The sequence below is a fragment of the Boleophthalmus pectinirostris genome, unplaced genomic scaffold, assembly GCF_026225935.1.
Source record: "Boleophthalmus pectinirostris isolate CB_2022bp ecotype Guang Dong unplaced genomic scaffold, ASM2622593v1 HiC_scaffold_5, whole genome shotgun sequence".
Classification (NCBI taxonomy): Eukaryota; Metazoa; Chordata; class Actinopteri; order Gobiiformes; family Gobiidae; genus Boleophthalmus; species Boleophthalmus pectinirostris.
Window position 1 is genome coordinate 7,323,858 of NW_026571404.1, and position 13,832 is coordinate 7,337,689.

The 13,832-nt window shown below is 38.6% G+C and overlaps 1 protein-coding gene across 1 annotated transcript in view; it reads right to left on the reverse strand.

Moving 5' to 3' along the window:
• The window catches only part of LOC129411526 (kinase non-catalytic C-lobe domain-containing protein 1), a 173,848-nt gene that overhangs the window by 95,492 nt on the left and 64,524 nt on the right, over positions 1–13,832 (reverse strand). The window contains exon 4 of the mRNA XM_055162597.1: positions 7,565–7,711. Within this exon, the coding sequence (XP_055018572.1) occupies positions 7,565–7,711 (147 nt within the window). The remainder of the gene's footprint in view (positions 1–7,564; positions 7,712–13,832) is intronic.

Genomic DNA, 13,832 nt, shown 5'->3' on the forward strand with positions numbered 1-13,832 from the left:
TGCTGCACAAATACATACTAATAACATTTTTTATACTTTTTTTTTTCCTTCACATTGAACACTGCATTACAAACTGGTCACTGACAAGCATGACAACTCTAAAAGCACTAGAATCACTTCTTTTTAAATAAAACTTTAGAAATATTTGACAGGAAACCTTCATCTTTTCATCATTGTCTCATGCTTCAGAAATATAATATCTTACGTTTTGGAAATTTTAGAAAATGTAAACTTGCTTGGTATATAAGGTGTTAAATTGACTCGCTTCAACACCTCTGGGTGAGTTCTTTATGTCCAAATCCAGCACTAGTGGTCGGGAAACAAGAGTGTCTATCAGAGGCGGCTGTGTAAGACTTTATAGACGCACAACATTCAGTCAGCAGGTGTGATCAGTCAAGAGTACAGAAAGCTAGAACAACATCCCAGCTGCAATAAGAACCTCCACCACATTCAGAACATTTAAAACCAATCTGAAGCGATGGCTAAAGAGAAACCAGATCTGTGACCACTAATGTTATGCTCCTATGTAAATGTCAGTGTTGTATATCATGATTGTGTCTTATTAGAGCTATTTGTGTTTTTAATGTTTTAAACTAACATAAAACTACTAACTAACATAAAAACATAAAAAAAATTAAAAAGTTTAATAAAACAATAAATGGTTTTGGTCAATTTCTGAGGATCTATTTCATGTTTCTACCATGTTTGTCCCATGAATTGTCATTGACAGTCCCTGACCTGCCAGGGACTACAGATGAAAAGTAGAATTTGGGCTAATTCTGGTGTATTTACAAGTATTAATGAATATGCATTGTCCCTTTCCTTTCGTTTAAAATAAATAAAACTTTAAAAAAAATAAAATTAAAATCAAACGCTAGCCTTAAATTAATACCACCAGTAAAATAGGAGCAAACCCTTAGAATAGCAGTAAATAAATAAAACCAACAAAATACATTCAAAATAAATAAAATAAATAAAAGACACAGAGGACCACACAACTCACGGTGTTAAAAGTCGGAGAATAAAAGTGGGTTTTAAGATGAGACTTAAAACTCTCCAGTGTCGGGGCTGTTCAGACGTGGGGGGGCAGAGCGCCTCAGAGTTTAGGGCTGAACCTGAAAACCTAAATCTGGATGAGGTCTGAGACATATTTTGATGATTATTGATTATTGTTTCTCTCTTACCACAAATTAAATTGAAATTAAAATGAATCAAACAATGCCTCTTAATATTATATCTGCAGTGACGCACTTTCACCACCAGGCACTGCTGTCGAGCACAAAATGAACCCAGACAAACCCTACACATGTGACTCGTGATCCTATAGGCGCAGAAACAGCAGATGTAAAAACTCGTATGTGGTTCTCAGCTTGTGTTCGTCTGAAACATGCAGTAGTGAGTTGTAATTTACGCAGCTCTAAACACATGATTAAAACAGACCAGCCGTGATTAACGTGTCCATCTCACTCAGGGTTTGGTCTGATTTATTGGCTGTGAACTCTTACTTAAAGCGCACTGCAAACTTGAGCGACACAGTAATGAAAACGAGAGAAAAACAAACTTCAGTCTCGTTATAAACCAAAAGTTAAATCTGCAAACGAATTAATTTAGTTATAATAATTAGCAAAATGTGTCTTGCCTCATTACAGATATATTGCAAAAGCGTCTCTTGAGGTCAAAATATGTCCGCTACGTGCCGTCTGCGTCTAATAAGAAAGTGTTCTATTGAATAATCAGGAAGTGCACATTCGCATGCCAGTTGTTGGTAGCTTTAACGTAACGGTGAAATTCCGCTCTGGTCTCTGAAAGTTGTGAGAAGCGACTGTGAACTCATTTCATTAACAATATGCTCAAATAGTAGGCTCAGAATCAGAAAGTGCACATTAGCATGCTAGTTGTTGTTAGCTTTAACATGCTCAGAATCCGAAAAGTGCAAATTGGCATGCTAGTTGTTAATTTTAGCGCAAAGGCAAAATTCTGCTCTGGTCTCTAAAAGTTGTGAGAAGCGTTTATGAACTCATTTCAGTGAATAATAAGTATGCTCGGGATCAGGAAGTGCACATTAGCATGCTAGTTGTCGTCGTTTCCTTTAGCGTCACGTCAAAATTCGGAAGTTTCTGAAGTTTTTGAATTCTGAAGTTGTGAGAAGCGGTTATAAACTAATATCGGTGAATAATAAGTATGCTCGGAATCAGGAAGAGCAAATTGACATGCTAGTTGTTAACTTTAGCACAACAGCAAAATTCCACTGAAAGATGTGAGAAGTGTTTATGAACTTATTTCAATAATAATAATTTGTATACTCGGAATCAGGAAGTGCACATTAGCATCCTAGTTGTTGTTTGCTTTAGCGTCACGTCAAAATTCTGAAGTTTCTGAATTCTGAAGTAGTTCTGAAGCAGTTATAAACTTATTTCCATGAATAATTAGTATGCTCAGAATCAGGAAGTGCAAATTAGCATGCTAGTTGTTAACTTTAGCGCAACAGCAAAATTCCACTCTGCACTCTGAAAGTTGTGAGACGTGTTTATGAACTCATTTCAATAATAATAATTTGTGTACTCAGAATCAGGAAGTGCACATTAGCATGCTAATTGTTGTTTGCTTTAGTGTCATGCAAAATTTTGAAGCTTCTGAATTCTGAAATTTTGAGAAGCGGTTTTAAACTCATTTTGGTAAACAATCGGCTTTGTTCACGCTGACCGAAAGACGAAACATGCGGATGACGACTTCTGGTGTAGGTACTGACACTGGGCATTTTCTTTTTTTTTTTTCTTTTCTTTTCTTTATGAAGTTAGACAAACTATAATACATAAATTAATTTGAAAAATTTATTAAAGGAAAAAAAGAAAAAGTACATGAATAACATCTAGATGAAGAAAACCGGGCCATTTTCTCTCAGTTTTTGTCTTCAGATTTTGTTACTATCACCAACAGAGCCCAAAGGACGTCGTGACCCACATGTTTCCAAACGTCTTCTTCCTCTTTTTGTGAAGTAAGCGTGACTAGAACCCATTAGTATGCTCATAATTTGTATTCTCTGAACCAGGAAGGGCACATTGGCATGCTAGTAGTTGTCAACTTACTGTGAGAAGCTTTATAAACTCATTTCGGTTTTGGGAAGTTTGGACCACTGAAAACTGTTTGACATGAACTAATTCTGTTTTTCACATTTTTAAGACAGTAAAAAAAAAAGGTACACAAAAAATATATATTTGCTATATCTTATTTAACTGAAGAGAGAGAAAAAAACAAAACAACTACACAAGGAGAAAACAAGACCGATAAACTAACGTCAAAACTGTACTTACTACTACTCATCTTGGGATATTAGTTTGAAATACTGTCTAAATCTGCATCATAAAACCTTTTTTTTCCACAAATAAACTAAAAACAAAAAGAATATGCAGCTATTTGTATTTGAGCAGAGAAAGGATCTGGTCATGTCCCTTTAAATCTTATATGGGTTATTGTAAAAATAGCACAGGCGCATTGTTACAACCCACATTCATTCATCTTCTTGCACGAGGTCGCAGGTGGCTGGAGCCCACATCAGCAGTTCCTCTTTGTTTATTAAATCTCACTGCTTAAAATAGTTGAAATTACAGTCTTTATGTAATTAAATATACAAACTGTTAATGATCGCGTACATTTCTAGACCACTTTTCTATCTCCATTCTGTAATTAAAGCCGCTTTCATACATCATCGAGAGCTGCGGGAATCAAAAACCCATGACCTTTGGGTAAGTAGGCAAACACTACAAACAGCTAGACGTCTCCTTTATCTATTTAAGTGTAAAGGAGATATAAAAGAGGGACTCAGGGATGCCAAGGTTGTTGAGTTCATCTGTTCATCGTGGTTTTACAGGTCATAATATAATCTTATAAACAAATAAAATGGTCACAGTTTGTAGAGCGCTTTTCCACCTTCAAGGCTCTCAAAGTACTTTACATAGATGAACCACTCACCCATTCAGTCTCATATTCATACACCAGTGTACGCAGACTATAGTCACTCAATCCTGTTTCTCCATAATTACCAAAACTAAAACTATCCTCTCCTGCACTGATCTTGAAAAACTCATCCACGCGCTCATCTTCTCCCGTCTAGACCACCAAGACTGAGTCGCAAGAGATTTTTGCTTTTTGGGTCGCCTTGTCGCAATCTAGTCAGGCTGGCACCACCTAGTGCCTCACTCAATTTCATTTCTCTCCGGCGACTAGGTCAGGAATCAAAATACAATAGATGGTTCGCAAAAACCCCGGACACCAGCCAATCAGCAAAGAGTAATTCATTCTGTGTTTACAACGATTCTCGAGATCGAGGATTTAAAGTCGGAACAAAGAGAATGTTTGCTGAATTTTATCAAGAGGAAAGAAGTTATAGGCGAGTTTCATTGTTGACAAAAGCGCGCGTTGCATGCTGGGAATTATTTTGCTCGGGAGCAATAAACACTAATTCAACATGACGGACGGAGCGAGAAAGCACGTAAAGGGTTTGATCCTGGTTATTTATCCACTCTAACGGCAGAGGATCAAAGACGATTTGACCAGAAATTGGTTATAAGCATCGATGAACGACAAATCACCCTTTTCAACCCCGACAAAGCCTGGACCAAACCAAATTTCTGGTCAGAATCTCCAACTACCTGGACAAATATTCACTTCGGCGATATCCACAATGACTTGGTGGAAACTCCTGGGCCATTCAAAGAAGAAAAGATGAAAACCTCCAAGAGTCTCGATGTGTCGTTGAACTTGTTGGAGTCCACGGTTTGTTACGATCTTCTACGTTTGCTCTGTGAATGTTTGAAAGCCATTTAACTTGCTGTTGGCAGTTTTATTTCACTCGGAATACGAAAAAGACATTTTCCTTCTTCCGTGCTTCTATTTGTGCATCCGATAATGCAGCAGGAATTTACCATTATCGTGGATAAATACGCGAGGTTACGCACTGTGTTTGACGCTATCCTGTTTCTTGCCTCCGACCAAAATATTTCCCAGCATGCAACGTGGGCTTTTAATAACAATGACGTCAGCTGAAACTCGCCTATTGTCTTTCTTACTAAAGGATTTGGGAAAAGCTTAATATAAACAGTTAGCCCTGTTAGCGGTGCATTACATATGTCACGACCAAATAGCAGCGATTGGTTAAATGATAATAGTACCCGCCTACTGTCGAGCGAACGAATTCTACCACTGCGAGGTCAGACGGTTTCTACAAAGTGAAACAAAGTGAAAATACCTCATGAATCAGGCTAGTCACGATCTGCATGTAGGCTTGAAATGTTAAGACATGTTTTGAATAATTTCTAACCTTTTTGAAATCATTTTATTGGCCATTTTCTTCCAATATTGCTGGTTCAATTCAAAGAAAAAGAAATGGGCTACATTTAATGTCCAAATAAACAACTTATGGATCCTTTTATTGCTGCTTCAATTACTGTTTTTCATTGTTTAAATTCTGAGTAAAACTAATTGTTCAGAGAGACACGATCACTCAGTCAACAATAAAATATCCTCATTCATGTTCAATAATGCTCAAATCCACCTTTGTTTTGTGATTTATGAATAATGTCTATTGACTTGGGTTGCAAAGGTTTGTGACTTTTAAAATATGGATCCCGGGAAAAAAGGTTTGGGAAACACTGGTCTAGACTCTGGCCTCGACTCCAAATCCATCTCCCGCCTCCAACTGGTTCAGAAGCAGATGACAAAAAAGCCGGTAGCAGCTGAAGTGTGTGTTTTCTTTCGGTCGACGTGAATACAATTGTGCGCCCCCTGTCCAATCTGAACCCTTCCCCACCCCCAGACGTTGAGTGGAATTAAATAAAGGCGATTTAACGTGTTTTCCATGTAAATCTCAATTTGGAAACTATTTTAATTCCAAACTATTTCATTCAGTTAATTCATAATAAAAAAAAAAAAAAAAAAAAAAAAAAAAAACATAATGTAAACATGGCCAGTATGGCATAAAAATGTATCACTCTCCATGGAGAATGTTCTGGAGTATGACTCCTGAACTCCAAAGAATCATGCAGACATGCCATGCAAATCCAAATCCAAATCCACTTCATTTCTATGGCACATTTTACAAACAAAGCAGTTTCCAAAGTGCTGCACAGACATCATAAAACGAAGACAACAAAAACGTAAATTGCTAAAATCTGGTCATACAAGTCCTAAAACAATAAAACCAGTAAAATCAAATAATAGCAAAATCATAAAAATCATAAAACAGCAAGAAATAAGTAAAATAAATAAGACACAGAGGACCACACAAATCAGACAGAGAATAAAAGTCTCCAGAAATCATTATCATTGAAATGTATCTTTAACTACTTTAAAAAGGTCAATAGAAATGAAACTGCTTTTTTAGCTGTTTATGCCACACTTTGATTTAATAAAGCTGGTCACTAAAAGATTATGATTTATATGTCTAACTATATATACTGTATGTAGGTAAAGCCATGATGTTTCTCCTCATAATCTAAATCCAAATCCACTTTATTTATATAGCCCATTTTACAAACAAAGCAGCTTCCAAAGTGCTGCACAGAGATCATAAAACAAAGACAAAAAAAAAACGTAAATTGCTCAAATTTGGTCATACCAGTCCTAAAACAATACACAGGAACACACAACTCACACAGTGTTAAAAGCCAGAGAATAAAAGTCTCTATAAAGTTTCACGGTGTAATGGTGTTTGTCATTGATAAGATAAGATAAGATAATCCTTTATTGTCTCCCATGGGAGAAATTTGTCTTGGGACAGGGGGTAACATGTTTTATCAAAAAACAGGACAACACAACACAAAGCAGCACATAAACAAACACCATAAAACAAAGTAAATATGAGACCAGTATGACCACGAGTGATGCACCAACACGACCCTTAAATTATCCTTAACAGGCAAACCCTTGCATTCTTCTGTTCTATTAATTATTGCACATTCCCTAAGCATATGTGCAGTTTTAGTTATAATTATTGCACATTCCCTAAGCCTATGTGCAGTTTTAGTTATAATTATTGCACATTCCCTAAGCCTATGTGCAGTTTTGATTGCACATTCCCTAAGCCTATGTGCAGTTTTAGTTATAATTATTGCACATTCCCTAAGCCTATGTGCAGTTTTAGTTATAATTATTGCACATTCCCTTAGCCTATGTGCAGATTTAATTATTGCACATTCCTTAAGCCTATGTGTAGCTTTAATGGCACATTCCCTACACCTATGTGCAGTTTTGATTGCACAATCCCTAAGCCTTTTATAATTATTTTTTAACTGCATTATCTGAGTTTAGCAGTTTAACAGCTAGTGGCACAAAAGAACTGTATCTTTAACTACTTTAAAAACGTCAATGGAAACTGAGATTTTTGGCTGCTTATGTCATATACGCTTTGGTTTAATAAAGATGGTCACTAAAGGATTGTGATGTAAAGACTTGATGTTTCTCCTCATAATCACTGCAACAACAACATTTAATATTGTGCATTTTGTTGCCTAATTCTCTGACTCCCGCAGCCCAGCCTTAGTCCTGCTGTTTATCCCCTTGGCAGTACCTTGAGGCTGGGTCTGTCCTCGGGCTGCTCCTGCTGCATCTGCTCCAGGAGAGACGAGAGCTCCTGCCCCAGATCTGCCTCCAGCTCGGGCTCGATCACAAAGCTCAGAGCAGCCGAGAGAGTGGAGCCCAGGGAGAAGACATGGCCCTGTGGAGAGAGACACAACACACGGGGACGATGTCAGAGGAGAGAGACGGCACAGGGACGTGATCCAGATTCAAATAAGCCGCTTTTCAAAGGAATTTATACACAACAAGGACCAAGGGATTTAATTGTTTTGCTGAGAAAGTTTCACCAGAATGCATTAATATTGTTGATCAGCACAAACATAAGAAGGTGACACCAGCAAACAACATGACGGAGCAGATCTGTAGAGCTCAAAGTATTATTAATATTATGAATTCAACTACATGGATTTTTTGCCTAAAACTTTGAAACACATACAGTACATTCTTACTACGTGTGGGTTCAGCTCTGACCTGTAACTTTACTTCTTGGCGTCCCTTGTTTGTCTCTAATTCCGGGTGTAAACTGTGCAATATTTCCAATCATTTCACTCAGCCCCAGCTCACACTGTACGACCAAATTGCAGGGTTTAAAAGTTCACAGCTCATGATTCATGTTCTCACACTGTATGAATGACTTCAACAGTGTGAAACCCTTACGAGAGGAGACTGGATTTCAGACAGGTTTGATATTCTTGTGACCTAGAATTGCCGATCGGGAGCTGGTCGTGAGGTATTAATCAGTTCTCGTTACCCCATGCTTCCTGCGTGAAGCACAACACATGATTAAGCCAAAGCTCGGCCCGATCATTCGTCGCACAACTGAAAAATCGTCTCAAAAAGGGCCAAAAATCGCACAGTGTACAGCCAGCTTAAGAAGATCGAAAAGGTTAATTCAAAGCAACAAGTGGATGGCATGGCACTTCAAAAGAAAAGTTACGTAGTCCTCCTTTAAAGAAGACATATTTTGCTCACGTCTGCTACATAGTGATTTAATTTATGACACTTGTGGATCATTATGTTGTAATTTGAACATTTTCATTTACAATATTCATCTAAAACAACTTAATAAAAGCAAAAAGTGCACTGATATTTATTGTGCTGCCCAATTTGAGCTGACGTCGACGTCGTGTAGCTGCAATGGACAGCTGCAGATCCCGTTAGCGAGGAGAAGATTTATTTATTTATTTTTTATATGTAACAAAACGGCTGCTCAACGTTGCCGAATAAGGTATTCCACCTCTGTCCCAGCTCCAGACCAACTAGTGGCTGCTCCAGGTACTGCAGCTCTTGGGAGTTTGGGCCCAGACAGAATTCTCCTGTAGAGCACAATGCATATTTGGGAATTCAAACTGGTCATGTTCGACTGACGGGGCATCCACAACTTTCACAAAGGTTTGATATTGCTGGGATTCTTTTCTATACTCACAACATAGACTGTTGAAAAATTCTGTAATCCTCAAAGTGCCTAAAAGTTTGCTTTGTAAGATTTTGCCAAGCCCCACTCTGACCCTGCTCTAACCCTGCTCTGGCTCCACTCTAGAAGATCTCGCTCTGATTGGTCCAAATGCTCCATGCCGTTCAGACGTCACATGGGTGGGAGGAGCTTGCCTGGACTGAGGAAGTAAATGCAGAAAAGAACGTTTTTTTGGCTACTGAAAACAATACGACACTATCTTGGGTTCACCTTCTAGATTTTATTATAGTTATATGTAATATGTTGTATCACCAATTAAGAAAATAAAGTTTGAGAAGAAAGTAAGTACAAAGCAGTGGGTGTGTATGCACTCCAAATTACTCCAAATACAACTACTCTACTCTAAATGGATAAATGAGAAGGAGAAACAACTATAAAACTAGAAAAGCACTCAGAGAGCGCAGACCTCCGCCAAGGACTACCCCCATTTTTTATATAAAGTCTTCTGGATCAGATCCAGATCAGCCTTTGGAATATGAAAGAGGATCCCATTGTCCATCCCTGAGTCAAATTTCATGGGGTTTGGTCAATAATTAACCGAGATATTGAGAAAAAAATTTTTTGGCCACATTTACCACAATGTTAACAAAAATTTCAAAGTCATCCAGAATCCAGGATTTCTTCCGGATCACCCCCAAAATGAAATCAGTTCTTCCTTTTCACATTTCCAACAAATCCTGAAAATTTCATAAAAATCGGTCCATAACTTTTTGAGTTATGTTGCTAACAGACAAACAAACAAACAAACAAACAAACAAACAGACAAACAAACAAACAGACAAACGCCGGCAAAAACATAACCTCCTTGGCGAAGGTAATGATTAAAACCTCTGAAAAGTCCATTTAGCAGACTAGGTCTGGTATAGGCGAGTTTCATTGTTGACAAAAGCGCGAGTTGCATGCTGGGAATTATTTTGGTCGGCGGCAATAATACTTAATACAACATGACGGACGGAGCGAGAAAGCACATAAAGGGTATTGATCCCGGTTATTTATCCACTCTAACGGCAGAGGACCCAAGACGATTCGACCAGAAATTGGTCATAAGCATCGATGGAGCCAAATCACCCTTTTCAACCCCGACAAAGTCTGGACCAAACCAAATTTCTGGTCGGAATCGCCAACTACCTGGACAAATATTCACTTTGGCGATATCCACAATGACTTGGTGGAAACTCCTGGGCCATTCACAGCAGAAAAGATGAAAATCTCCAAGAGTCTCGATGCGCTGTTGAACTTGTTGGAGTCCACGGTTTGTTAGGATCTTCTACGTTTGCTCTGCGGATGTTTGAAAGCCATTTAATTTGCCGTTGGCGGTTCCTTTCACTTCGGAATACGAAAAAGACATTTTCCTTCTTCCGTGCTTCTATTTGTGCATCCGATAATGCAGCAGGAATTTACCATTATCGGGGAGAAATACGTGCGAGGTTACGCACTGTGTTTGACGCTATCGTGTTTCTTGCCTCCGACCAAAATATTTCCCAGCATGCAACGCGGGCTTTTAATAACAATGACGTCAGCTGAAACTCACCTATAAACAACAGCACATAAACAATACTGATCGTTCACAGCGTCTGAAGCCAAAGCGATGAACAGCATCCTTTTGTTTTTTAAGCAAGCACGTGTTTTAAAAAATAAAACAAGTCTCCATACAATGTGCTTGGCAAGTTTACAGCAGTAGTAACACTTTCTTCACAATGTAGAAGGGCAGTTCATTCTGAAATCTCAAACCTTACAACCAAAACCGTCTAATTTTAAGCATTTTTGTGGACGTCAGGCAACACTGGCAGCCCACAGATTTAAATTTATCAGATCAAAGGACATATTTCTGTCACAGAGCGTAAAAATAAAACTGGAATGCGTTTTGTATTGGGGGTAGCAGCGTTCGTATGTTTCGCGGGGCTTTTGTTTTGCCGGGGCAGCGTTCACCCTTGTGATTATGGTCAGGGTTTTGGCCGAGGCGTATTCAAACCAGGTGCAGCTCAGTTGACACGACAGACACGGCTCTAATCTCCCATAAGTCAAGTGGAGTGTGGCTGTAATTATGTGGCAGAGGAGAGCTCCGTGGGTCACCGAAATAGACCGGTGCAGAGTGAAGTTGCTGTTTTGTTTTCGCTAGACTTGTCTCTCAAAAACCAGGAGGCATTATGGGAGTGCAGACAGTGAGAGAGCATACGAAAGCAGAAACTCGCAGGGGAGCAGAGAGTGAAACTGACCACAAAATGAATCAGTTATCAGGACGAGATGATTTTTTCGCAGTCCATCATAAATGTGTTGAAGTGTTACTTCTTGGTTAAAGGTATGTACAGGTCTGCCACCATAAAGATATACTGTATTTTTTGGACTATAAATCGCACTTTTTTCATGGTTTGGGTGTTTCCTGTGACTTATACTCCGGTGCCACTTATATATTAAAATTTTCACACTGACAATCGTGAGAGACTCTAGTCTTATGTGTCAGTATCTGCTGCTCCTGTTCCTCCTGTACCACTGTCACTTGGCTCTACTGCACATGTCTCCTGCAGAATGAGCCTCTGTCCTGTCTGTATCATGTCTGTTGATCGCACCATTACTTCTGCACCACTGAACATTAAACATTTAAACAAACGTAGAATGAGAAGACTGAACACAAATGCCCCCAAAAAGAAAATCATATTTTGCAGATTACAAGCTGCAAGTCTTGACATATGCAGAAGAAAACGGTATTTGAGCAGCAGAAAGAAAGTTTGGAGTGAGCCAGAAACTTCTGATGCTGGGATTGTGCACCATGCAACTTTCCTGGATGTCACTGAATGGATGGACAAAGCCTGGACTTCAGTGACACCAAAACCATCCTGTCAGGATTCAGAAAGTCCGGAATAATTCTATGTAGCTGTCGTCAGACTCAGCATCAGTTACAGTTAGAAAAGGAAGCAGAGCTCCGTTTACCTCCAGAGGTCGCGAAGTTGCTCAGAAGTGACACCGAGGATGAAGAATTCAGTGGATTTAGTGATTTGGAGTGAGATGAAGAGTTTTGTAAACTTGTTCTGTTCTGTTGTTTATGTTATAGTTTATCTGAAGAACTGTTCATATGTGACGTTAACAGTCTGTTGTTCTCTCTTCTATTGTCATTACTATAATTTGACTTTCAACATGAAATGTCAGTTCCTGGTCTCTGATTTTATCAAATAAATTTCCCCAAAAAGTGTGACTTATAGTCCAGTGCGACTTGTATGTTTATGTTTTTTTCTTCTTCATTACGCATTTTTTGACTGATGCGACTTATACCCTGGAGTGACACAGAGTCCAAAAAATACAATAATTTCTTTGCCTATGTTCCACAGTATTGCATTAAACATATGTATTTTGCATTTATTCAGTGCAACTTTAGTCCATGCATGAGGTAAAATTATAAAATACGTTTATTTTGTAATTCTAAATTGGCATAAAGGGTCTGTCAGAGTCAAAAGTGTCGTATGTGTCCTGGGAGCTGTACCGTGTCCAGGTCTGGTGTGTGTGTGATGAAGTCATTGCTCATGTTTATATGAGCCACTGCCTCCTCATGTCCACCGGAGCTGAGAGAAGGTGACAGACTGTTCCTCCACACATGAATTATGAATGAAACCTGTCCACTACGGCACACCACTCAACATTTTTATATCTATTTGCTGTTACATTACAAAAATACGTCAAATGAATGTGGCCGATTGATACTTTCGCAGTGACGTCACTCTTAGGGAGGTTCTATATGTATGTATAGGGAGGACTGTTCATCGGTTACCATGGTGACATAATACACACATTAGCAAATACTGCCAAAAAAGTTTCAAAATAGTCTGAAACTCAAGACAAAACTGATTTAAGCAACACATTTTCAGAAGCATGTGATCAGTACGAGAGTTCATGGTCCTGTTTTGGATAGGGTGACCACATTTTCAAAATCAGAAACTGGGACGCCCCCGGGTTGGTAAACAAGTGCGTAATTTTAAAAAATTGTTATGCACTCGGCCCATTCATGACTTATTCACGATAATATGTGAGTCAGTATAGTCATATTTTCTTTGTGTTTTCTGTAATTTGACCTAAACTAAAACCTAAAACAAATAAAACCTTGACAATAATGCCTCTCTTTACTCTTGGCAGGTGTCAAATTGGTCAAAAATAGGGACACCAGGGTCATTTCTTGGATAAAACTAGGGCAAGTCACTGGTTTTGTATAAATTTTCTGGGACAGGGGACACAGGGCTCCAAACTGGGACTGCCCCGGGTAAATAGGGACATCTGGTCGCCCTTCTGTATGGTCTGAACTATATTTAAACAAAGCTCACTTTAAAGTCTAACTTGGGTATCAGGGGTTCAGACAGAGAAGTGCCTACAGTTAGCGTTACACCCCCTGGGAAGGTTGATGACCTCAGCTGCAAAGTATCAGTAAAGTGCTATAGTGTCCAAGGATCGAGGAAACTGTACGACCTGTCAGTGGAAGTGTTCATCACATTTTGACTTTTGCTTTGAGCTCAGCAAAGTTTCAAAATTGACTCTCAGAATCAATTTCAACATTTTCTCAGGGTTTATATGAGTCCAAGCTGTTCTAGAGTCAATTTAACATTTTTGGAAAGGTTAATTAAGTAACACTGGACCAAAGTTCCTGTTTAACCCCGAAATCAAGAGTTATATTAACATTTTGAGAGTAAACGTATAACACTTTGTAGGGTTATCCTGATTCAGCTAAACAACACACAGAGGTGTTTTATTTTTACTCTTTATTTGAGTTAATTGAAGATGAAATTATGTACAAAACTGGTTCAAA